The sequence below is a fragment of the Lates calcarifer genome, linkage group LG16_LG22 (genome assembly GCF_001640805.2).
Source record: "Lates calcarifer isolate ASB-BC8 linkage group LG16_LG22, TLL_Latcal_v3, whole genome shotgun sequence".
In the NCBI taxonomy this organism is placed as follows: domain Eukaryota; kingdom Metazoa; phylum Chordata; class Actinopteri; family Centropomidae; genus Lates; species Lates calcarifer.
In genome coordinates this window covers 21,365,933-21,393,162 of record NC_066848.1, presented here as the reverse complement: position 1 = coordinate 21,393,162, position 27,230 = coordinate 21,365,933, and the positions used below count along the sequence as shown (strand labels likewise).

Sequence of the window (27,230 nt, the reverse complement as noted above, 5' to 3'; positions counted from 1 at the left end):
ACATTATTCTGGTTCAGCCCATGTTTTTGCAGTGATTTTTTAAATAATCCAGTTCCCTATGTTTACTAGCTCTGTTCATAAGAAGCTATTTGGAAAATACTAGAGAATATAGAGCTTAGTCTGTTTTTCATGCTACTTAAACACACAGGCTCTCCAAACTGTCAAATTAATTGATGTTTGTTATTCATACGTTTTCTCCAACACCAGCTGCTCTTTGTGTAGTCTGTCTGTTTTCCTTCCTAATGTGCACATTTTTATATCACTTGGGGAAAATGGCACGCTAGCTTCCTCTTTAGACGTCACTTCCGCCACCTCCTAAGCTGAGCAAGATGGCGGCCGTTGTAGAGAGAGTTGATGGATGTGTTGGGTCCCTGGATTCAGACGCGGTGTCACCGAGACAGTCCACCCCTCCACCGGACCAGCCGCACCAGAACAACCCTCTGTTAGGACTGCCCATTGTGGCCATTGAGACTATTCTCAATTTTCTGTCGTACGATGAAATCAGCCTGCTTCGTTCGGTAAGGAGAACAAAAACAAGCCAGCTAGAGGAGGAACAAAGCTAATGCTAGCCACATGCACTGCTGATCCTTGCATACTGCTTCTGTGAAATATTGGTGGAAACACTGAAGGAACCGTGTTTAATTGAAAGCCTGTGTTTAATGTCTGTGCAGTGGTCTAGCTGCAGCCGCGGCCCGCAGTGCTCATTGTGCTTATATCCAATTAGCAGGACAGCCTAGCTGAGGAGAGACACGACACAGCAGATACATGGAGAGAAGAGAAAGGATGAGCAGTGCTGTCTAAAATCAGACTCTGGGTGTTTTGGCACGTCTGCACTGCAGACACTGCCTGTCTCTGTGGGATATGTAGTTTGCTGTGGTTAGCTGGAAATCATTGTCTGCTCTGTTGGCACACTGGCAGTGCTCTTCATTGCAGCTCCCCCAGCAGTCCCTTCACTCCATTCTGCTACGTGCACAGTTTGGAGGTTTTGACAAGTCTTCATTCAAGCTTACATGGAAATTGTTGGAGTAGTTGTGTTCGTTATTACAATTTTCTTGCAAAACTCTCAGCCTTGGTAATCTTTGTTTTACATGGCGGATAATGGGCAAATGGGCCCCTGGACATAGACAGGTAATAGGCCCCCTCCTAACTGCTAGTGCACCCCCCCCCCCCCCACACACACACACACACACACACATTGTTCATGAGTGTTTGCATGTTCTTGCCTGGCGTCTTGCAGATTATGTAAATGCTTATGTCCTGTAGTTGGTTGAAATGGTGATGTTAATGCTGGAGGATGAAGAGGGGATAGCTGAGCTTCAACTGTTGCCATAGCCACTGCCTGTGAGCTCAGTGTGAGAGGGCACACCCAGTGCTGTGGCTATAATTATATTCTGTGGCTATGGTTATGGCTGTACTTAAGCTATTGTTGTGGACAGTGGCCAAAACCATGATATAAAGCAAGATACTTCTGCCAGGATTTGAACCTGGTACTTCTGTCAGATATGACAGATATGTAAATTTCCCCATAGTGGGACTAATAAAGGATGATCTTATCTTATCTTATGACAGATGTTTTACAGTACACCCCAGGAGTTCAGGAAAAGGTCCAAAGACATCACAGCAACAGCCAAAGCCTGTCACTATCAGCCTTGTAACAGCTAAAGTGTAACAAAACATGCAAGATACATGTCCAGCTATGAATTAAACTGTGTTCCAGTGCTTTGTCTGCACCCTTCCCTCAGTCAGGTACAGCCAGCCACAGCACTGGGTGTGTACCCACTCACCCTCTGGTCATAAACAGTGGCCATAACTGCAGTTAAACCTAGAAACTGACTAACTCCTGTGCTACCACAGCAGACCCTTACTGACATCACTCAAATTCAAAGGGGTAGTTGTGGTCAGGAGGTAAAGTGGGTCGCCCACTAATTGGAAGGTCAGTGGTTTGATCCCCAGCTCCTCCAGTCTCTGTGCCAAAGTATCCTTGGGCGCAAGATACTGAACCCCAAATTGCTCCAGACATAGCATCGCTGTGCAAATGGGTGTGTGTTAGAGTGCTCCATATATAGAACAAGTGCTGTATGAATGTGTGTGTGAATGTCAGCTATAGCGGGAAGCACTTTGAGTGATCAGTATGACTAGAAAAGCGCTATATAAGTGCAGGCCATTTAAAGTACTATAGCAAATGATTCAGAATATTAATACAGGTTCTGTTTTCTCCACATAGAGCTTTTCTTCTGTCAAACATTTAAAATGTATGCTTATGTTTGCTGAAGCATAAGCATAAATCATTTCAGGTCACGGTTAAAAAAGTAACTGGGACATCCCTAATTCTGTGACCTAAAGTCACTTCAGCCAGAGAGTCCTGTTTAGTGGCTCCCTGACCTCTTTTGACCCCTGGACCTGTGCTTGGTAGGCCTGTGGTTTTGCATGTAAGACTTTTGCAATGGTTTTTGAGTCACAGAAATAACTGACAAATGACAAGAAGATAAGCTTTGATAAATGCACCTAGTAACAAAACTTTTTTGAAGACATGTACCTAATCCTCAGTGTCCAGTGAGAAGTGAGTAGGTCAATGAATGCACATGCACCTTGTGAAATGGGGTAAACTTCCTGTGCACTATACACCTTAGGGAATAGTTTTAGCACTGGGCTGTTTGAAGATGATAGTAGACATCTGTAAAGACCATGGAATGGTTTGTTAAAATGATACCAAAGTGTAATCACAGATGTCAAGATTTTAATGAAAAATGATGACACTGGAAGCAGAAGTATAACAGTATAACATGTTTTCTCTCATCCATCTCTTCCAGGTGTGTAAGCGCATGGACATGATCTGCCAGCGAGTCCTGAATCAGGGTTTCCTGAAGGTAGAGCGTTACCACAGTCTGTGCCAGAGACAAGTTAAAGCCCAGCTGCCCAGGTCAGTGACACACCAGCACAAGCTCTGCAGGAAAAAAATCTGTTCACTGCTGATGGGGTTTAGCCACACACTGTCAGAATGGCTGTTGTGACATCACATGTTGTGAGGGGATATAATGAAGACTGGACTGGAGTTAGTGTATTGCACTTTTAGCCCTTGTGGTTGGTAATTGTATTGCAGGGGTCAGTGGAAGATTTTTGGAATAAATAGTTAGATAATTTAAATGAGATGTACTTGAAATGTATTCTATAAATATATATGCAATGTAACATATAGATATATTTATTTACATATTAAAATGATTATCATTAGATTACTAAATTAATTCAGTGACATGGGCTGACTGAAGTTAAACAAGCCTGGAGCTGAGCTTACAATTTGTCTGCATTGTTTGTATAGTGAAAGTGCACTTCAGCAGCAAAATAGGAGCAGCTTCAGTCCTCTCTACATGGAATGTATGCAGCCACAGCTCTGCTGTGAGCTCAGAGCATAGACTGTAAGCGTGCACAGCCCAGTGCAGTAGTCAGGAAAAAAATGACTTCCAGCCTGAAAGACTGCCATGGGTTGCAGATATGAGATATAACTAAAAGATGCAGCTGAAATGTGTCTGCTGTCCAGTAGACACAGAGAGGAGGTGTCACTGTCAGAGATGCATCATATGTATTGACAACCCAACTGTAAAGCTGTGAGCATACCACCACTGAGTGGCTGCTTAGTTTATATTCCACATATATTCTATAGACTGCATTGAAGCTCACCACGAGGGCTCCAACACTCGAAAAGGTTCAGAACCACTGCTTTCGGGCATGTTTGCTTTACAGACTGCTGCCTCAGCCCATATCACAGTCAGCCTAAACTCAGCTCCAACCATGACTTTTCTCCTTGATTTTTCCTCCTCCTCTAAACTCCTAGAAGTGGATTTGAGCCGTTAACTTGATTTGAGGCGCTACAGAAACTTTTATGAATATTAATAATTCTTCATGAGTGAATTAAACAGAATTTAGATTTTTAATATTAGCTGTAGAAATTACTAACCCCCAGAAAACTCTCTTTTAGAATTGAATTTTTAGAATTGTTTATAACAAACCCAGACTGTATTAAAATGTTAGATTGTAGGATTAAGAATTGTGCAATAGCTTCAGTTCTGACAAACACTGTTTAGGTCACAGTACAGTTTTACAGCTTTATAGTCAGGTTGTCAACACATCTAATGAATCTAGTTCTACAATGGTGAAATTTACATTGTTGCAACAGCAAAAACAGAAAAATGTTAAATGTTAGGTTATACTCATTAGATAATTACTGCGCAAACTGAGAACATTTTGTGAACTAGGGCTGGACAATTAATAGAAATATTATTGAAACTGTTGCATGGAAAAGTGCAATATTCAAATTGCAATCTTTGATAAAGGTAAAATATGTCACAACATACAATTATAAATGAAGCATTGTGCTGTTACAGAGATGCCTCAGCTTACAAATCATCTTCTTGGTCAAAATAATGTTGTTTTTGTTTTTTGTTTTTTTTTGTTTTGTTTTGTTTTTGTTTTTTGTTTTTTTTTAACCCATTGTTCAGCCCTATTTGGGACCCTCTTAATTATGACTGATGTGTTCTGTGAATTGAAGCTAATTTATTAAAGAGAGAATCAAGATGCATCTAATTATTTTCCTAGCACTAATAAAACCAGATAGAAAACATCATTTGTTAGGCTCTTTGTATTGGTTGAACATGGACTAATGCCTTTTCCCCCTTTTAAAGCTCACAAACAAGATTCAGTTTCACAAAACTAAGTTAATCAGTGAGGTTGTGATGCACAGTTAGAAATCACTTTTAATGAAAGTTCTCCTCACCAGTATGTTTATTATGAATTGTCTCCAGGCGAGAGTCAGAGAGGAGAAACCATTCACTGGCTCGTCATGCTGATATCCTGGCTGCTGTGGAGACACGCCTCTCTCTGCTCAACATGACCTTCATGAAATATGTCGACTCAAACCTCTGCTGCTTCATCCCTGGAAAGGTTAGCTCAGCCACCTATAACCACAAAATGGCAGCACCAGTCAGCACAGTCATAGGAGTGGTGAAAATGCCTCATTAAAAGGCTTCTCCTCAGTGCAGAAGCAAACTCACATTAATAACAGTTTCCTTTATGCCATGTGATATTTTACTCACAGACTCAGAGTTGTGACTCTTTCTAGAGGTCCCATCCTGTCTGTGTGGAAATGTTAGGAGGAGGAAGATCATATTTAACCAACAGATCCCTTAGTTTGATATTTGGCTTGACATGATGGGAGGGTATTCACATCTATTTTAACCTCTTATCTGAATCAAGAATGCGTCAGTGTCTCCTCATTTTTTATCTGTTCAGAAAAAATTGAGAATTTAGTTGTTAAAACATTTATTTTTATTCACTGAATAAGATCTGAATTTCATTGATTTTTTTTTTCAAGGGCAGAATTAATATTTTTCTGTTTATACCTTCTTACTGTCAGTGTTTCTTTCATGGTCACCATGTTTCACAACCTTCTGGTCTAAAGTAAATGTACTCAATTCTGTTTGGAAAAGAGGGGAGGGTGATACGGTAGCTGTCAGGTCTTAGTTATATTATATATATATATATATATATACTTATATATATTTGCAGGTTGCTTAATGTTGAATACTCAATAATCCTGTAACATTTTTAGACAATGTTGAAGTATTGTTACATTTCTTTGGACTGCACAACATGTTCATATTTGGTATTATTATGCATCTTGGGTGATCTGATGACAAGTGGACGGCTCTAAGTACAGTTCACACCTGGCATTAGAATGTGTCTCCACATGTGTCTCCAGTGACCACTTGAGATCAGATTTCTCTCCCCTGCTCTAAATTCAAATAAACACATATATCAATGCTGTTTGCAAAGATACATTCACACCTGTACTACCTGTACAATCATCCAAAACACATACCAGGTATGAACAGGGCCATACTCTTTGAGTGAGCTTTTAGTCATTTGAGTCACTGCAAATGTCAGTAGGATTTGGAATTAGGTTTTCTTGCTCTTTCAACTCTTGCACCTGAAAGTTTCATTGTAGAAACCAGTGTCCGTCTTTGGTAAACGCTAGGCAAATTTGTTTTGTCCTGCTTTAGGGTTTGTGTATCAGTCACATGAGCAGGCAGTGTTTGACATGTGGACTAACAGACCAACAGACCTTAGCAAAGACAGGTTCAACTGAAGATGTGTTGCCTTACAATAATCAGTCAGCACTGAGATACTTTGACACTGGTAAAGTTGGACTTACTGGCTGCAGTTCTCAGACCTGGCCAACAGAGGGCAAAAAGCCATCAGTGTTTCAGTCTTGTTTCATTCATATCTGTTGTGTGTTTTCTGGTTTGCTGACTTATTTGTGATGGTCCTGATCATGTGTGTTATGTATTGTCAGGTGATAGATGAGATTTATCGTGTGCTGCGTTACGTGAACTCCACTCGAGCCCCACAGCGAGCTCATGAGGTTCTGCAGGAGCTGAGAGATATTTCCTCCATGGCCATGGAGTACTTTGATGAAAAGATTGTCCCTATCCTGAAGAAGAAGCTGCCAGGGGCTGATCTGTCTGGCCGCCTCATCGGTTCTGCACCAGGTAACAGACATGTTGAAAGTTAAAAAGAAAAATACAACCAAAGCAGCTCATGATAGTTTTTAAGGCAATGATGGTATGTCAGCTCTTGCAGTTTCAAGTTACAATTTAAATAAAAAATTCCTATAGCAGAACGCTGTCAATCGTGGATGGTCAAAAGCTTCTCTGTAAGACACGTCTGTTCAGCACTGGCTTCTTTTTTCAACTTTAAGCAGGCATTTTTGGCCAGAATGTCTGAAAAGACAAACTTGGTCCCAGTACAAATAGCTACAGCAATGATGTCTAGACAGCAGTAGAGTTTCAAGAACAGCAGAACAGCTGAAAATCAGTAATAATTAACAATATTAAACAAACTTGGAGGAGAGCTGCCAGTGCTCTGATCAGGACTAGCCTCGCTGCCATCAGAAGCTGCTAACATCCACATCACTGTCGCCAGATTGCTTGTGTTTAGAAAAAAAAAAAAACACTGATATTTGGCCTGACTTTTAGATGCTGGGGGCGAACATCTGTCCATCTTTTTAGAGGAATTTCAAAAACTTGTAGGAGGTTTCTTTGCACATGTTGACACATACTTTGCATGTGTAAGTGCAGAGAGGCCAAGGAGGAGTGAAATGCAACAGTAAATGACGGGGGGGGGGGTCGCTTTGGTTGGTCACGTCGCTATATTAGGGGAAACACTGCAATCATCCAGTCATGTGGCAGCAGTGTAATGCAGATACAGGCCATGAGCTTCAGTTTATGTTCACATCAAACATCAGAATGGGGAAAAATGTCTGTGGTGTGATTGTTGTTGCCAGATGGGTGGTCTGTTAACAGAAACACCTTGTTGATGACAGAGTTCAGAGGAGAACTGCTAGACTGGCTGGAGCTTGTGAAACATTCTGCTTCTCCAGTTGGAGGTTTCTGTTTGCTGCTCTTCTCAGGTTTATGCCATGGTAAATGGAATGTCTTTGTTTGGAGTATTGGTTTTATGGTTGAACAAACCAAGTCATATGAAGATGTTACCTTTTGGTGGTGGGAAATTGACATAGGTTTTGTCAATCATTTAATGAATTAGTCAAAACAAAATAATAATAGAAATGATTACAGTTAAGGCATATTTTTGACATGGTTTGGGTCTGCCTTTTCCCATACTGCAGTGGTCACCCACCTCTTCCAAACAGAGATCATTCAGGCTCCGTATGACAAAATAAAACATTCTGTCCTGCTGGATCTTTACTTTTACCCAGCAGGATCTCTTCTTGTTTTGTGTTTTTTGTGAAGCAGTGCAATTCTGAAGACCTGTCACACTCTGTCCTGTTCCCTCAGTGGCAGGTCCATCTACCTCCCTGACCACTATGTCCCTGCTGGCCAAGAACACGCCATCGCGCTCTGAGATGACCAAGGTGCAGCAGCAGGTGAAGGTGAATGGGGCGTCGATGACAGTACTGCGGAGGGAGATGCAGGAAATTCGCGTCAAGCAGCTGGAGCAACAAAAGCAGCTGCAGGACCAGGAACAGAAGCTGCTGGAACAGACCCAGGTAATTGGTGAGCAGAACGCCCGCCTTGCAGAGCTGGAGCACAAGCTCCGTGAACTGATGGACAGTAGTGCTGCTGCTATGGGAGGACCGAGGCCCAGCTCAGCTGTCCCCTCCACATCCAGCAACGCTGCCATGTCTTCCACTGTTGCTAGCACGTCTAGTATTGTGTTGGCAAGTGGCAATGTGGCTGCAGCCTCTATACCCATAGAGCCAGAGGGTGAGGGAGGGTCATCGGTCAAACGCACCAGAAAGAGCCCAGACCTTCCACGACAGTCCAAACGGCTGCGCAGCAAGAAATAAGAGACTCAGTGTAACATTTAGTTCAAAGTTTGTTTTTGGTTTTGAGGTCTGATTGATCACACTCTATCCCCAATCCCCTGCCTCACCCCCTCACCCCACCGGCACTCATCACCTGTACTGTCACGTGAGTCAAGAGTATCCCTGTATGCTTTACCAGTGTTCTCTGCCCCACCACACACACCATGAGACAAAAAGTTGTTGTGGTGTTGGATTTAACAATAGTGTTAGATGGCTTGCTGCTGTCTACAGCTAAAATAGTGAGCTCAGAAAGTCATCAGAATTTACACAACATTGACTCACTTCTTTAGTCTTTCGTTATTCTACTTTTTTTCCTATTATCAACAAATCTCAAGAAGACACCCAAACCAACAATGTGTTTGTGCGTCTCTCAATACTTTCTGTTCTTTGGTTCATACTGAAGACGTAAATCTTTACAACACCACACACACATATAATTTGGTTTATAAATATGCTTAATTTCCTAAAACAGTTGCTCACTGTAGTTTTGATTAAACAACAGGAGGAAATCGTGCATATGCTCAGGACTATTGTCAGTGGTGGATTAATCCACGTTTGGTTTGATTTGGTTTGGTGCTCTAGTGAGTGTGAATTATTTTCTAACAGTGTGTGTGTTCATGGTAATGAAGGAACATGTCACCCAGTGCACCAGTGTGGCTCACTGAGGTGTGTGACAGTAATGGAGCTCTGGCACAGAGGAATAAGGTACATCAGCCTTTGGACACACACAGTAGTTCTCACATGGGGTTTGTTGACAAGAAGAAAAATATAGAATATTTCCAGACTCAGGCTTGTTAGTCACTTAATTAAATCAGAGTAAAGGCAGGCGATCAGCTCTTTGCCTTTAATTGAAGGTTACATTAAATTGATTGTACAGGTTTTTAATACAGATGCAGAGGCCCATGTTTATGAACAATTTGGTATCACAAAAACAGAAACTCAGATGGATGATGCATTTGCTCATCAAAAGTGACGTTAATTGTGATTAATGCACTTCCTGTATCTGAAATAAAAGCTACTGAGATATTTTATTTAAACTAAAGGATATCACATTAAAAACAGAGTCATGATGGTCCTTAAATGACAAATAATCTAACCTAACCTTGCATGTTATCAGTAATCTGTGATCTCTTCTCCAATTTCACATGGGTGGGAAAACATTCATTTCATTCACACGTGCTTCTCCCTAACTTGGCTATGTGCAATAAAAATCATCTAAAGTAATTTATTTTCCTTGCCAGTAGTGTGGTTGTTCTGTTCAGAATTGCTGCTCACATCTGTCCAGTTTAATCTGATCTGTTCTTGAACCACCATGGGAAAAGGCAGTATTCAGGTAGCATTGGTCAAAATGTCACCCGTTGACTCTTCCCTTCAATGCCTGGCAGAGGGCCTAACATACAGGCAGATGTTGATCATGAAGGGATTTCATCTCCACAGATAGCACTGTCCTGGGATCCTCAGAAATCCAGCAGTGATGATGGAACCCATGGTTCCAAAGTGGGTGAAAGTAATAATTTCTTTAAAAGGTTTCCAGTGAGAAAAGGCTTTATTGTGCCTGAAAGCATCTGATGTACATGCTTCAACTTTACATATGAAGTTACTGTATGTGCTGAGGACAAAGAAACTATATAACTGCTCTCCAATGGCACAACAATGTTTGGCATCTGCCTTTTAAGGATCATACCAGTGTTTTTACATATTTCATCCTATGTACCTCAAATAATGAACAGTTCAGATCAGCCAAACATGTTTTTACTTTCCAGACAGCCACTATTCATTTCACTACAGAAACTTCCACGTCATGACTTGCCTTGATTTTTTAAATGAAAAAAACTTGGCAGCTGTTCCTGGAAATGTGCCCGTTTCTCCTCTTCCCTCTGTCAAAATCAGACAAATTGACCATGCAGTTTCACAACTGTGCTTCATTTTATTCCAACAACTCTTAGTTGAAATAATTGGTCCTGAGACTTACATTATCTCAAGGTCCATTTACTAGCACACCCCCCAGTTTTCATCACTGCAAATAGTGGTTTGGAGATGGTGAGTCAACCTTGAGTTGTTTTGTCAAATTTTAAATAGTTTGAGAAAATGATTTTAACCCCAGCTCACTTGCTGCCTTTTTCTGACACTTTCAACCACATCTCACAGTCTTCAGTGCATGACATGACAACTGAGTAACCTCTTGCACTCATGAGGAAGATTTTGCCATATTGGAATTAGTTGTAAGACTGTAAGATGTGATTGAAAGCTCTGGGAGAATTTGAAGAAGAGAAGTTGAAATGCAGACAAGCACTTGTATGGTCCTTAGGTCAAAGCAGAAATTATGTAAATTCTTTTGAAAAAGTAAACTGTATATGTACTTTTAATGGGGCTGTTCACCCAATTACAAATGTCTTTGCTTCCTCTTTAGTGCCCTGCAGATAGGTTTGTTTCTTCTTGTCCATGTTTAGTGATATTTGTCTCAGACTCTTGCCTCCACTTCAGAATAAGTGAAGTGAATGGCATTCTCTCCACCAGAGGGAACATATGTTTTTTTTTTTTTTTTTTTTTTTTTTTTTTGGAACACCAAGACACCGTAAAGAAATCATTGTCCCACCTCCCCTGTGCAGTGGCACCCCCCCCCCCCCCCCTGTACAAACTCGTCTCTTGCCTTGTGAGGCTAGGTTAGCTGTGCTGAGCCCATATTGTGGCTGCACTTTTGTTTCTTTGTTTGAGGCTTTTCTGTTGTTTGGGATGACCTGAACCACTCATGGCATGACCTTTTGGGAAAAAACTATGACAATGCAGTTCATATATTGGTGAACACTAGAGTGTATTATAATGACACTGGGCAACAAAACACAAGAAGATGTAATCTAGTGGCTTAATTTGAGACTGCGTCTCAGTTTAGAAAAATTGTACTGTAATCTTCATGTACTTTAAAGTGTAGATTGTGAATTATTTCATGTATGTATACCAAGAAAACTATCTTTTGAGTTAGCCAACTTGGGGCTAACTGTACGGTTTTGTTGCACACATTACTGTTACAAATGTACAAATCAAACCTATTAAATTGAACTTATCCACATGTCACTGTGTTTACACTGTTTTTACAGGTAATGATCTGCATCCTAAATCACATCATGGATTAATTTTACTGTATTGATTTAACTTCAATAGACCATATGCATTTTAACCTTTTCAGTTTTAAAGGGCCACTCCAATGATTTACTTTTACAAAGTTGGTGTACTTGGCAGTGTGACTGGGCCCTGGAGCTTACATTTCCCATAAAGCAATATATTAGGATCTTTTGTTATGCTGTATTCCTGTCATGTGAGAGTAACCAACCATTTTCTGACATGTAAATAATGGACAGTATTATACTGCCAGTGTACAGCATTTTATCCCTCTCTTAACCAACTATGCAGTCATACAAATGTCTCGAGTTGTCCTGTTGCACGGTAAACCTTCCCATCTCGACCATCTATCCCATAAGATGTCAGTGTAGCAACAGACATCTCTCCCTGCCTGGTAACTGCCTGGTCTAAACTCCTTTGATGACATAGGGTTAGGGATAGGGTTGGGGTTAAAGGTGCCATAGAAGACATACACCTGTTTTTATGAGGTTGTACTCTTAATGTTACTCTTCATTGTAAGTAAGATTATATTCTTTTCATTTTTAAACCTGCATAAACTATTTGGTTTTTTTGACACACTTTCAGGTTAGCACAGCTAGCTGTAAACACAACCTTGATATATTACCAACTTATTAAGATCTTAGTTTATTTACACATCCGGCAGAGACAGTACTGAGACTAGGGGAACTGCAAATTTGGTGGTGTGTCAAGTGTGATGATCACCCCACTCTATAACAGGCACTTAATTAAAATCTTGTATCAGTCAAAGGCATAATCCATAGATGTATAGCACCCTTTCCACTCCAGCTGCTCACTGAGTTCACACTGTCTACGTTCCAGGGAATGTTCCAGAATGTTCCACAACATCCATTTAGTTTTTCAGGAACACCAAATGTAGATAAAAGATAAGGGTTTTGCATGGTGATGTGAGAGACCTCACATCTTCTGTCATACAATCTTATTTTCTCATTCCCTCAACTTCCTTTGGAACAAAACAGGAACTGTTCCATTGTTTTTATGTTCTACAGCGGCAGCAACCCTGCACTTAGATAAGCTGCAGCTGAGAAACAGCAGCATTATCTAATGGCAGTCCAGTCAGTGTGTGTGTTCACACATAAATTCACACAAACTGTTCATTTCCTCTAAATGTTTCTCATATCAAAGTCAGTGCTGTTGGTCAGTATCCATAACACTTTTGCCATAAGTTACCACCCTTGGTTCTTTTTAATTAACTTCAGAGTGGTGATTCTTCTTATTGTCAACAGATATTCATTTTCTATGTTCTACCACCCCTGGGCAAATGACATACTTTGTTGGTTTTTGAAGTAAGAGGAAATAAAGCCAACCCTGCAGCAAACAGAAAGCAAAATGTGATCAACTTAAAAGATAAAAATGAATGAAGCAGTAATGAACCCTACTAAGTCAGTATTTAGATGTTCATGTCAGGAGACTGACAGGAGCTTTTGGAATGGTTTCTTGAAGCAGTTCATGGTGGATTTTGAGGTCTGCTCTGGATCATTGTTCTGACTGACTGCAGGACATTTGCATCTAGAATTTGCTGATATTCAGTGGAATCCATTCTTCCCTCTTTCCTGGCCACTGGCTGTCATACAACCCCAAAGCAGAATCTTTCCACTCCATGCTGAAGACTTGCCAAGGTGTTCTGTTGGTCAAATGTCTGTTTTCACAACTTTGGTCATTGTGGCCAGAGAGCTCGGTTTGAACTTTGTCTGTCCACAGCACTTGTTTCCTTATCCAGATGTTGCTTTGCAGACTTCAGATGTTGATTTTATGATGAGGTTGCAGGTAAAGTTTCCCTCTGATGACTCTTCCATATAAGTTACACAGTTCTGTACAGTAAAAACAGGAGAGAAAAAATAGAATAGATAGAACAATTGGAAATAACAATATAGAACGATGAAAAGAAAACTGTGAAGAAAACAAAACAAGTTGCCTAAGGGAAGACAAGAATTTATCATCAGCTAAAAATGTCTTATATCAAGTCTTCACCTGCCTTACAAGTCCTGACAAGTTAAAGACATGCTGTAGTGGAGTGTCAACCTTTGCACATCCCACAATTACTTTCATCTCTTTTGTATTTTTTAAGTTAATGACATAAAAAGCAACAGTGCTTTAAAACACAAATGTGACCATAATCCCCTGTCAAGTCATAATGATGAAATAAGACAACTGAACCCACCTACCTTCATCCTCTGGGACACCCTGAATACCACAGGATGTCACTTCAAGAAGTGTGAAGATTAGGAATTTCTGTATTCATAATCTGGACAATCTGAAGAACAGTGAATTCCTTTGACAATAATTGTCTTTGCTTTCCACATGCTTACATACTCCCAGCTGTGCCACTTAGGCTTGATGAGATCCCTCTGTGCCTTAGTTGGAGAGACAGTATACTCCTTTGTTGAACACACAGTTCTGGTGTTGTTGGTGAGGAATATTCTCAGACTGTTGTCTGTCTCATGCTGGTCAGTGGGGACTTGGTGTATTAACAAGCATTCACATTAGTGTAGCTGCCTCTTTTGAAATGCATCTAAAAATTCTGTTTAGGAATTGACATTGTGCCATGTAGGTCAACATTGGGAAATATGTTTAATCCCTTAATTGTTGAGAAGTACATTATGTATGTAAGGGTTTACATGCATACATATTCCTACAGCCAGGGCTGTAGTTACCACTGATGACACCAGGGCCAAGGAGTTTACTCTCTGTTGCTTTGTGGCAGGTTTTGATGACTGATCATCAAATTTTTCAAATGCCCTCAAATATAAGTGCTTATATGCAATATTACATTTAATAAAAAGTAAAGGGATTTGGTTTTCTCCACCAGAATGATACCAATGTGGGGCAGTGTGGAGAGAATAATCATAATACTGAAAATAACTTACAGTAAATATAATTCTGTTATGTACTGTTAAAAGAATTCTTAAAATGTATATTACAATCAGAACATTTCACAGGCTTTTTTGGTGACTGGTTAGGTACAGTATGTTAGCTGGTTGGCTCCACTGGGATTTTTGACTCATAACCTCAGTATTTCTAAAAACCTGGCTATGGGCCTGTTACATTCAGAAGTCTAACCATGGTATGACACATATTCATCTGACATTACACAGTTTAACTTGGAGCTTTTTAATATCAGTAGATTCAGCATCAGAGCTGAGAATGGGGGTGATTGTGCTGTTCACTCCAAGTTCAGTAGTATTCAAGTTTTTGTTACGTGAACTTAAGAGAAACCTGAGGAAGATATCAAAAAATAAAAACAGTAAGCAAGAACTCTAAACATACAAATATATAAACATTATGTACACAAATATGTTTCAGTATTAACATGTTTCCTGCATAATAAAAGCAATTATTTTGAACAGTGAAGTTGTCATTTAAAGCAAACCTTGAATGAAGCTCCTACTCGCTGAAGAGAGTCAGGAGCTGGCTGACATGTGGAGCCAAGTATTCGCTTGTAGGGGTCCAAATGAAAAGAGGACGAGAGGAGGATGGGCGCTGATACAAAACTCTAATTCACCATGTTGGATAGATGGGCCTGTTGGTGGGAGGAGCTGCGTGCTATGGGCTGAGCTGACTGATGTCCGGGCAGGTCAGCTCTGCGAGAGTAGAGGAGGAAGATCACCGAGGAGGGGAGAACAAGCAGAGAAGTTGATTTTTAAACGACCTTGTGATTTTGACATATTTGTTTCTGCAAGTAAGTTGTTGGAAACAGTAATCCTAACGATGGGGAACCGGGTCGCCCGTGAGGACTACGAATGGGTGTATACGGACCAGCCGCATGCCGACAGGAGAAAAGAGATCCTGGGTGAGCTAGCTTATCTTTTAACAAGTTTTGGATAAACATATAGTTAACTTTACTTAGATCTAACGATGATAACTTATCTGGATGGTTGCTCTTATGTCATTGATGTTAGTTAAATGTGTAGTGAGGTGTATATGCTACCACCATAGTGGTTAGCTGACCCGCTTTGCTAATGTAACTAAGCTAACGGTTCCACATCCGCCTGTGTATTTGCCACAAGACCCAGCTAACTGACCGAGGTTATGCTCAACGTTGGTGACTAGTTCTCGACTTTTTAACAACTTTTAAATAACAGCACACTGACTGTTATGATAACAGCACATTGGCTATTATAAAATATCATCTTACATGTACAAGCTACTCGCAGCTAGTTAGCTTAATGCAACATATTAACATTAGCAGTGTACAGCCACTCCCTGAGATGATATAACCGCCTGACGAGCCGCTCACAGGGAAGCCACAGTAACGGTTTGGGTCTTGCCACAGACGGACTCGTGCTAACACAAGTCTTTGCCTGTTGTGTCATGAACTGAAAATGTCTGTCAGTTGGCGCTTTGTCAGTTTATAAGAAATATTTTACGTAGCCAGCATTAAGTATCCACAATAGGAGAAATAAATCCAAGCCTGCAGCAAACAGAAAGCAAAATGCAATCAACTTAAAGATAAAAATGAATGAAGTAGTAATTAACCTTACTAAGTCATTAGTACCCATTCCAAAAGCTAATATAAAGAAAACATTTTATATGAAAACGATGTCAGCATATTAACACTTTATATATATATTTGTTTGGTTAGGGTTAGGGTTAGGGGGTTAGGAAATATTCCAAGTTTTTCATGGCTGCACCATCCTATCACATGGAGCTCGGAAATATTTCTTGTCTGAATTTATTAGTTTCATTGATGGATGGATAGCCATCTGTAAGTAACTCTAAGTAACTAATGCTAAAGCTGTAACTAATGATTATTTTTCATTATCAATTAATCTGCTGAATATTTTCCTAATTAATCAATTAGTTGTTTGGTCTATAGAATTTCATCCATCAAAAAATCATCCATCACAGTTTCTTTATGGTCGAGGTAAAGACGTTCCCTGGTCAAGTAGTAAACTGTGCTTTTTTCTGCTGTTTTAAGCTGCATAGTTGCAGCCCAAAAGGTTACAGCTTTCTCTGCAATATTCAGCCCAACATCTTTGCTATAGACTTGTAAGCTGTCATGCTGTCATGTATGAACATTAACAATCAGAAATAGAGAAAAAAAAGTTGGACATTTGACAATTGAATTGAATGGTGATTTAACTGGGGGCTCTGTAACAGAAGATTCACATCGCTGAATTTAAGGGGCAGCTCCAACCCTGCTTTTTGAGGCAAACACAAAAGGCCTGCTTTGTGTTAAAGTGCCCTTTTAGAAAACATCAGGTGGTCTGCCTCAGTTGCTCAGGTCGAGGACTTAGGTTTGGCATGATTTAAGATGCATACGTGCTCTGCACATCTTTTGTATAACTAGTGTCTTTTTGTTGTTAACTTAGCAGACTTTTAAGTTAATTAGTCAGCACAAAGTACTGCTGTTGTGGTCAGAGTGAGATCAGGGCCATGGGTAAAGATACTCATTGACAGCAGAGCTGTGTCCTTGGTTGAATTATTTATGTGAGTACATACTGAATGCAGCAGTATCAGGACACTGTCAGACACTGCTACATTACTGAAAAGTGAAGATGCTGTGAATGTGTTTCTACAGAGGAGTAGCCAGTAGACTCTCTGAAGAGCAGGAAACAGAGTTTATTTAGTGCTGGATATGAAACCTTTCTTAGAGAACATTATGTTAGCATAGTCAAATGAAAATTAAAAAGTTAATCTTTGGTATCTTTGCTGAAACTCAAGTACCCCATCAAGATGTTGTTTTGGCACTGCCAAAAACATCACTACTCTCTCCTCTTAAACTTTATTACTAGCATTACAAGCTGCTGTGTATCTGTAGGTTGTACTGCAGTTTTTGATCGTACTGGGGCCTTGTCGTTGCTTGCAAAGAGCTTAGTTGCCTACAGTCACATGCCTCAGACCTCTCCCACTGAGGGCCAGTTCAGCCTCTCAGGGGGTGTATGTGAATGACACATGGTGTCTTGACTGCTGTGACTTGTCTTTCAGCTGTAACCTCCCTGTCCTTCTTTGTTTCTCTTTGCATCTATTTGAAAGCAAATGAATTTTAAAGAGCTGAGCAGCTAAAGCTCTGTGTGACTTGTGACTTTATCATGGACAGAGATTGTACTCACTTGTTAACCTTGAAGAACTAAGTGAGAGTCAGACAGTGGAGTGAGTGGACTGAATCCATGGTTTCTAGATAAACCCATTAATGGGAATGCTACTAAAACATTGATACCTCATTTTCACAGATATTTTATGCTATGTCAGCATAAAAGATTTATAGTAGCTTCAGGCTGTGCAGGTTTCTTTCTCTTTGAGTGTCTATGTGATACTGGTTTCTGCTGGGAGACACTGATGGGCAGTGTGGCAGTTGTAAGTAAGAAGTTCTTCATGTCAAACCTTGTGCCTCCTCCTTCAGCTTGATGCTAACAGATTAACTTTAGTCCAGTGTAAAGGTCAGTAATGTGGCCATGTTCAGTACTTGTTAAACACATCAGTTAGCTTATCAGTGCCTGGCTGTTTGCACAGTCAGCCACAGTTCACACATTGAAGCCCTTGACATGACTTAACATAAATGAAAGTCTAGCTGGATTCTTCCTGGGCCCCAGAATACCTTCCACCAGCTGCTGTTTGTCTTTGCAGGCAGACAAATGTAAACACTCTGACCAAGGACTGCACATGAAAATGAGTCAGTCCTGGCTTAATCTGGCACAGTTATATTGTGATTTGAATTAATGTATAGAATCTATACATTGTCACTACAGGTCTTAGAAGTCTCAAATATCCATGGGTTATTTTCACTGAATTTTCAAAGCCCTAATAAAATGTACGCAGCACAGGAAGTTAAAGACTTTACATTGACAGTGTAACAAATCAAACAAATAAAGTCAATATTTGGAAAATACAATGGAAGAGGACAAAGCATATAAAACTGAATCAGTAAGCTTCTTCTGGAATTCAGTTTGAAGTAAGGGACAGTCTGCACACACAGCCCCTGGTGTTGAGTAGATATCAAAATCACTGCTCCAGCTCAGACTGTTGATGGATGGAGGATGGGTCGGGTGTGTATTTGATGAATAACTAGGGAGGCTAACACAACAGTGATGTGGAAGGTATGTGTGAGCTAACTCCCAACCTCTGAGTGGTGACTGGATCCACGGTGACTTGCATCATAAAAGAAACACACCAGCTCACAGTTTGCTCGGTTGGACTGGTGTATGAGAGCAAGACATTGCAACAGCAATGGCTCTTACTGCTGGAAATGTTTGACAAGAATCAAGGCTGAGCCAGTGGCCTGACATGTTAACCAGTGTAATATGAAACAAAGTTTTGCCTCAAATTATGATAAAGAAGACATTAAAATGGTAGTCAGCATTAGTTAGCAGCATTAATTAGCAGTAGTAATCGGCATCATGATGTAGGGATACTGGGCTAGTAATAATTAGCACCAGCTAGTAAAAATTGTACCATTCTGATGGGTTACGGCTCTAAATCTTTAAGTGTAATACCTCAAGATGTAGAAGAGGCCTGGGGCTGAATAACTTCTTCAGCAAGTCACCACCAGGTCTCCATTATTGCTCCAGTTGGAGAGATGGGAGCCAAGAGTCACAGTTTATCAGCTGTCTGCCAGCAGTCTGACATGACTGATAAGCAAGATGCATTAACATTTTTCCTCTAAAACTATATCAGCATAGCTGGGTATTTGAAGGCTTATTACATGTCAATTACAAGTGAATTTGAAGGGATTGAAGGCATTGCTTATATAACACACAGATAAATATCTCCAGATAGAAATTATTAGATGAAGTAACCAGGGTACTAAGTTGGGTATCTGACAGCCGTCATCAAAAGTAAGTTAGTTTCTGTTTCAATCTCTTTTAGTACAACAGTGTTCACTCATAATATAGTAAAGTATTACCCACTTTACTTATGTAATTATTAAATATTGATTAAATAAACATTCATCTTAATTGTTGAAGAAAATGACTTGCAACACATCAATAAATCCAAAACATAAATAAATGATAATCACTTACAGCAATTTTATGATTTGTGAACCATCAGTTCACCGTTAAAAATCATATTAAAACTTGAAGGTGATGGAAAATGAAGGAGCACAGTAATATTTATAAAGAATTCACATGAATCTCTCTTTCTTGCTCTAAAACATAGAGTGCACCTAAAACATAGGGACAACTGATCTGGGTGATCATAAGACATACTTGGGACCTAACAAAGGACAGGGATGTATTGTGCTTCACCACTGTGTACCTTTTCAAACAGCACAGATGCTACAAATTCTTCTCAGGCTGTTGAACCTATCTGTGTTTAGGCCTCAACTTAGGAAGGTTACAAATAACTAAAACGCAAAAGATCCAGTTGAAACCTGTAGGCGGAGAGGACAGAAACAGTTTTGAGTTCCAGCTTGAACCTGAAAGAAATATGAATGGTAAAGATAAATCCACATAGCAGCAGAAGATATCAAATATTTAATACACATTGAAATCACAGCAGCCCGCTGACTTTGGTACACCTCATTTTTTTGCTTCAAAAACTGAAGGTCCATATTCAGGGCTAGAAGTTGACCTCAATATGTTTTTAATTAGGAGATTCAGACACCTTAAACTGATATGAGATCCGGTAATAGTTCTCAGAGAAGACGCCGAAGTCCTTTGTAGTTGTTGTTCCCGTGCAAATAACTGAATCAACAGGTAAACACATCTAACCCTGAAGGCCTTGTAACTCTGGCCCACCAATCAGTAGCTGTTTTAGTTATACATGCTTCTTTGTGCCCAGTCTTCTTGTTCTTGTCAGTGTATAATATTCCTTTCATCTAAATAATGCAAGTGTATCAACCTTTTTTTCTGTTGTTATTACATTAACTTTTTAAATGGAAACATTAGGTGAAGTCTTTGATGTAAATGTGTGTTAGAAAATACTATGTTTTTCAGCATATGAATCTCAACTGAATTTCACTCTGGTCTCTTTTTTTGCTTCTACAGCCAAATATCCAGAAATCAAGTCGTTGATGGGTCCTGACCGGAGGCTGAAATGGATTGTGTGCATGATGGTGGCGATACAATTTTTAGCTTTCTACCTGGTTAAAGACTTGGACTGGAAATGGGTTTTGTTTTGGACCTATGCCTTCGGCAGCTGTATCAACCACTCAATGACCCTTGCCATTCATGAGATCTCCCACAACACGGCCTTTGGAAACAACAAGGCCATGTGGAACCGCTACTTTGCCATGTTTGCCAATCTGCCCATTGGCCTACCCTATTCTGCCTCCTTCAAACGTTATCACCTGGACCATCATCGGTACCTGGGTGGAGATGGTGTAGATGTAGACATCCCCACTGAGTTTGAAGGCTGGTTTTTCTGCACACGCTTCCGTAAATTCATCTGGATTATTCTTCAGCCGCTGTTCTACGCCATCCGGCCCCTCTGCATCAACCCCAAACCCATCACTCAGCTGGAGGTGACCAACGTGGCCTTCCAGCTCACCTTTGACATCCTGCTTTACTGGCTCTGGGGGGCCAAGCCTGTGGTCTACATGCTGGCTGGCTCCATGCTGGGGATGGGCTTGCACCCCATCTCAGGTCACTTCATAGCTGAGCATTACATGTTCCTCAAGGGCCATGAGACCTACTCCTACTATGGCTCCCTCAACCTGCTCACTTTTAATGTAGGCTACCACAATGAGCACCATGACTTCCCCAGCATCCCAGGACGCAGGCTGCCCATGGTTAGTATACCTGAGAGACTGTGGAGAACACTGTGGCACAATCACACCACACGGTTAGCTGCATTTCAACGAGGTTAGAAAGGAAGAAATAATTTAGGCAGAGACAGGTCTGTCTAGGCAGGCAGCTGAACCAGTTACTGTGTGACCTCACTGTCAGTTAAAATGGTGGTCAAACTATATCCTGTCATTTTTGCCCTGTTCTCTCAATGAATGTCTGCTTTGTTTGGTAACTTCATGATCAAACCCACTTTAGTTAGTTAGTTAGCAGAGTGTCAACAGTGTGGAAAATTGTCTTTGTCACAGTACAGTCAAAATACAGATCAAGAATAAGACTAAGCTTTTAGTATTAGCTCTTCAGCGTGAGACAAGGGCAGTGTTGGATTGTTAGAACCAGTTAGTGTTTGATATTAAAATAATAGTTAATAATAGTTCAAAAAATGATGTGTATCATTTGTCATCTATACATAATGAAATGACTTGGACACAATTTCACATCTGAAAGTAATTCATTTACCATGACCCAGATTGATTGAATAAGCAGATTGCATTTAGTAAAATAACCTGCTAACTCATGGCTGAGAGACTTTTGGAACCAACTACATGGTGTTTTTTTTAATCACATTTGCCTGGCATGTGTTTCACATAAGAGCAGAAAAATGATCTTCAGCAGCAAAGATAAGATACACCATAAAACATTTATGATCTAGAAGCTGTAAAAGAATCATCCTGTGTGTGAGGCACGTCAGAGGAAGGCTGTAAAAGGGGTCAAACCCTGATACTGTAATTTATTTACTACAGACCACAGACCAGTGGAAACAGCCTGGGGTTATGTACAAACTCTCAATATGTGTATTAGGTGATGCTTTAATCTAAATGGTCAGTAATTTCCTGGAAAGAACTGTGTAATGTGGTTGTGATTCTTGGACTTTCCCTGAGAGAACGATTCCCTTTAAATCCAAGTAGATTTTCCATCATTCTTTTATTATTGGAGATGTCATTCTCCATATACAGTATTCTGAATGATATACTTGCCTGTCAGCTGATTGCATATTTTTGCATTTTCAGCTCAGGTGTTTTGCACTTACTGAAAAACTCTCTAGATTACACCAGCAAACCAAAAGTGTTTTGCCATTTTAAAATCTTTTTCCAAAACACAAAGTTACAGACCTGTAAAAGACAGTGTCATCATGTGATGTCTATTGATTGATTTACCATTTAAAGTTTTAAATCATACAACACATTCTACTGAAATTGATTCACTGAAACAAAAGTGAAAGTTTGTCTCTGCACAAGAACGATAACACTGGGGAACACAATTTTTGTTGAGTTAGGTCTGACAGCTGTTTTTAACTAATTTTGGGGTGCGGAATCCAAAACTGATCTCAGTTTTTTTCTATCACGTCAAGTTTTTGAACTATAGGATCCCCGTTTTCTTAAAAAATATGAAAAATACTGTACTTGTCACTTCGAAAGTACTGCAGAAATGTACTTTCTCTGGTTCGAAAGTATGATACCTTCACTTCTTGTTCGAGTAAGTTTCTCTCATTCAGTCTTGATGCTAGGATTTCTGAAGCTTTTTTTGATAGGCCCAAATCACGTGCCAAATCATTCAACTTGTGCTGATCAAATCCCCTACGAACTGAATCCTCGTGAATTTCAAAATCTGCATCATTGCTGTCACTGCGTTCTTCAACAGCTCTCAGATCTTCTAGAGGAGGTAGTTGTTTGAAAACTGGCACTGGAATTTCAGCTGAATGAGGCATTGGTCTTATAGCTGACAGTAGATTAGGATATTCTCTGTTAAATTCTGATGTTTTCACTAAACAAAAGTAAAGTCTGTGCAATGATCTTTTTGCTCTCGCCAAACCATGGGGATACCAAATACCAACTTTTCACGTGTTCCTTTGGTCCACATCCGTAAACTCTCGACACACTGCTTGCACACTTTGTGAGGGACCCATGGCTTGTCTTGATCACTTGTCTTGAGTTTTACTTTAAAATATGCAAAATATGCTTGTTTGACAAATGCACTGATGTTTGCCCTCTGACTTGGAATGGTGAAACTACCACAAATATAGCAAAAGGAGTCAGGGTTGTTTAGTCATTTATGGCAAGAAGTAGCAGGAAGGAAGGAAATATATACCTATGTAAATAAAACACTAAGATGGAATAGAAGCTTAGAAAACTAAAAAAACTGCATAAAACGAAATAGAACTTAAAACTGTATGCCCATTGTTACAAGGTTAAGAGAAAAGCCAGCACAAATCCTCTTAATTCCTACTATGCTAGCTTTCTGTTTGCAGATATTGATAGTACTGACCTATTGGGAGCTGCACACACCTCTAACCTGTCTCAATTGTGACTGCACAAACAAGTTGCCACGTAGCTGTTGATGAGTCCAATCGTAATCAGCTGGCAAGTCTTACTACAGCTAATCAGTGGAATTTTGCTTATCTGGAGGGTAAGCTGTGGAGAAAAAAGCTTGACGTTTTGGAATCAGCATGCCAATTTTAGTTTTAATCAGCATAAAAATCTGACTCAACAGAACATTTTTTCAAATTGATCAGTATGTTTCAAACATGAAAGCATTTACAGGCTGTGAAAACTGTACATCTAAACTGTCATCTAAAAGCAGAATTCAGCAGTGTTTGTTCTGTTTCTTCTTGGTTTCCAGGTGAAGAAGATAGCAGCAGAGTATTATGATGACCTGCCTCAGTACACATCATGGGTGAAGGTCCTGTATGACTTCATCATGGACGATACACTGAGCCCATACTCTCGAATCAAGCGGAAGCTGAAGGGAGATGTCAAACAGGAGTAACCTCACTGAAAGCTTCTTTGGAACAAAGCTGCAGTGTTCACCATGACAGCGGCCTGGCTCACCATCCTATAAACTAAACAGCTTCTGCAGATTAATACATTCAACATGTGAAACAATTGTGTACACGAGTCTTGGAGTGTGCTTTCCTCTACAGGAAGAGAAGATCGTTTCAGATATTTGGTATCCATGTCTGAAGAACCAAGACAAGTGGTGTGAGTGTGAGAAAAATCGGGTTTGTAGTTTGTTTGTGTGATTATAAACTGTGCCTGGGACTGGCTGCACAAAGACCTTGGCTTGGATCAAACAAACAGTACAACTTAAGATAGACCTCTAAATTGCCACATATTCTGAAGTTCAGTGCCATGAAATTGGATTCAGACATTTACATCCCCCACAGGTTGAATTATAATCACTTTGGTGATCTCTTCAATTCTTCGATTTAAACTAGCCCCAAAAATGTCCACTGAAGGTGACTGTGTTGTGCTCAGGCTCTTTTATGTCAGTTGGAGATGATCCATCAGCTGTGCTAATGTAAAGTGTGTGTGAGTGCTCTTTACATTCACTGTCTCTGGAGGCCACAAAGTGTCTGTTACCACTAATCAGTAATGAGGAAAACACCAAATGTTAGTAAGGCAGCAAAATTCACTTTAATAACCATGAAACTAATGTGTCAGTGGATTCACTGAGATGTGGGGTTGACTGTCCCTTGTGCTCATGACTGTCATTGAAATAAAAAAAAGTTTTGCCAAGGTGTTAACTGGATCCTAAAAACTCTGTTCCTTCTCATTACTCACTGCATACCAGTAGGAAACCAGCTGTCAACAGCTGCATTGGACCAGTAAGAACAAAACCTAATTATAGCCTAATTATAGAGCAGTCTTTGTGCAACCAGCACCAAAAATCATTAAGATCGCTACACAGAGTGCAAACCATGTCAAAGGTGATGTGTGTTGAAGCTTCAGATACCTAGACACCTTCCTCCCATTTGGGACTTGCAATTGTTCATTGTCATCAGTGTGCGTGTGTGGGTGCTTGTTGAAGTGGACCAAAGTTGAGCTCACTCACATCCCCCTTATAAACTGATTTGTTGGAATATTTTGCTGTCATGTCTGTTTGATATCACATATATTGAGTTTATGGCGAGGCTTGCATTGGTTGCTTGAATGGTAAATGTAGAGGTTTGCCTTTTCTGACCCATGACCCTTTTTTTCAACTGCTTTGCTTTTTAACATGCAACACCTAAATGTACCATAAAATTATACAACCTGTTGACATGTTTTTGATACAGTCTCAGAGTCAAACAGATTGTATCAGTTCCAGTGCCTCTGAACTTTGTTTTCAATTCTACCTTTATTTAAATTTTAGAAATGTATTCACTTTGATCAGAAACTGTATGCAAAGGAGTGAAAAGTGTATGTTAAAATAATTCAACTTTATTGTTTTGCTTTCTCACTCCCTCCAGCTTTAGGTTGTAGAGGCAGGGCTGTAGCTGCACCTGAAGTCATGTCCTCTGTGTTTTATGTTTGAAATGAGATTTAGCAGCCTGGAACCTGATTACATATGGTTGCTGTTGAATTGGCTGATTCCATTATTTTTATATTCAGTATAGTTAACTGTGACTACTTCAAAGCCATTAAAATAAATGAATGAATCAAAATTTCCCATTAAGAATGTTATTCTCAGCAGTGCATAGAAGGCTCTGATCAGCATTTAGATCAGAGGCCTCAAACGAATTACCCAGGGGCACTTGAAGACTGCGAATAAAAACAGTGAAGTGTTGACCAGTGGTCCATATCTCTTGAGACTCAAAGTTATACCCTCTGTGAGGTTTAAAGAGACCATATGGCATCATGCAGCGGCAATAAATGAGGCCTACCAATCAAAAGACATTGTCACGCTGTGACGTGAGCCGTTTCCTGATGTGGACTCTCAGATACATTTCTATTCACATGTATACATGTACATTAAACACATCACCGTTGATTCTGATGGTTTTTTCCTTTTTCAAGATATGCATTGAATTGTAGAGAGCATCCAGCCATCAGCAGTCACTACAGAGGCTTTTCTCTTCGTCACTCACCTTTGTCTCTCCTGTTGGTTTCTCCATCCAGAGCTGTTTGAAACACCTACACATGTATGCTACTCTTAACTGTAGCGTTTTTAGCTTGACCTCAGAAACATTAATGTTAACCAGACCAAACCTTACAGAACAGTTCCATGATAAAGGAGCATAGTTCTTCTGATGATGAAGACAATGCTGATAAATGGTGAAAAGCTGCAGAACAAGCAGGTAAGTGGTCCTTGAGTGGAGTGCTGCTTTAGGTGTTTGATGATGTGTGTTTGAGGCTGTACAGCTGAGTTTATCTAAAGGTTTTTAATATTTCATCCACCTGATTCACAAACCTGAGCAAAAACAACTTCTATATAACCCATTCCAACACAGCATCCAATCAGCTACAGCTAACAACGGCAGCATTCATGTATGACTGCTGGACGTAATCACAGTCTACAGGCATTTCTCTGTCTGGGCCTTCAGTGTGCATTAAGTGTCGGTACTCATATCTGTCAGTGATTAAGACCATTAAACAAATAATGCCATAGAAGTAACTAAATAATCTGGGTCATATCACTGAAGGAAGCTATTCAGTTTTCAGCACAGAATGCAAATCATACTGGCTTTCTTCGATTAAAAAAACAACTCAAACAGAAGTCATTCTGACTGACTGGCCTGCTGTAGTACTGAAGATTACATATGCACTGCTGTTTATTATGCACTACACACACTCCTTTTTAAGGATGTTTGTAACTAAAAGATGACATTTTTGCTTAGAATGCTTACTCAGGAGTTACAGTACCTGTAATACAGTAATTCAACACCTGATGACAGGAACAGTTTGTGTTGTGCAGTGAATACAGCTGGTAACTGGTCAGTTGAATATCTCAGGGCAGATTTAAAATGCTTACAGATGTGATGTGGAAACTTCTGGCTGAGTCTGTTAGAACAGCAAAGAAATAACATCTGTAGTAAATGGTAAATGGACTGTATTTATATAGCACTTTTCTAGTCAGATTGACCACTCAAAGCGCTTTACACTACAGATCACACACACACACACATTCATACAGCACTTGTTCTATACATGTACGTGTAAGTGCTCTCTAACACATTCATACACCGATGCACACACATCGCTCTACCTTCT

At 40.0% G+C, this 27,230-nt stretch overlaps 2 protein-coding genes and 1 long non-coding RNA gene across 3 annotated transcripts; 2 read left to right on the top strand and 1 right to left on the bottom strand.

Annotated features, from left to right (window-relative positions):
* Positions 1–290: 290 nt before the first annotated feature.
* fbxo28 (F-box protein 28) lies at positions 291–11,447 on the top strand. Its single transcript, XM_018693473.2, has 5 exons — positions 291–518; positions 2,811–2,920; positions 4,800–4,938; positions 6,350–6,545; positions 7,851–11,447. Exons 1-5 carry the CDS (start codon positions 330–332, stop codon positions 8,360–8,362), a joined length of 1,146 nt encoding a protein of 381 aa, XP_018548989.1. The 5' UTR covers positions 291–329; the 3' UTR covers positions 8,363–11,447.
* On the bottom strand, positions 11,181–14,995 carry LOC108894849 (uncharacterized). Its single transcript, XR_001962863.2, has 3 exons — positions 14,907–14,995; positions 13,702–14,752; positions 11,181–13,347 (listed from the first exon to the last, which is right to left on the bottom strand). It is a non-coding gene; the product is annotated as an uncharacterized LOC108894849 (long non-coding RNA).
* Positions 14,996–15,070: 75 nt separating this feature from the next.
* Positions 15,071–26,010, top strand: degs1 (delta(4)-desaturase, sphingolipid 1). Its single transcript, XM_018693472.2, has 3 exons — positions 15,071–15,326; positions 20,464–21,206; positions 23,881–26,010. The coding sequence occupies exons 1-3, from the start codon at positions 15,245–15,247 to the stop codon at positions 24,025–24,027; spliced, it is 972 nt and encodes a 323-aa protein (XP_018548988.1). The 5' UTR covers positions 15,071–15,244; the 3' UTR covers positions 24,028–26,010.
* The last annotated feature ends 1,220 nt before the right edge of the window (positions 26,011–27,230 follow it).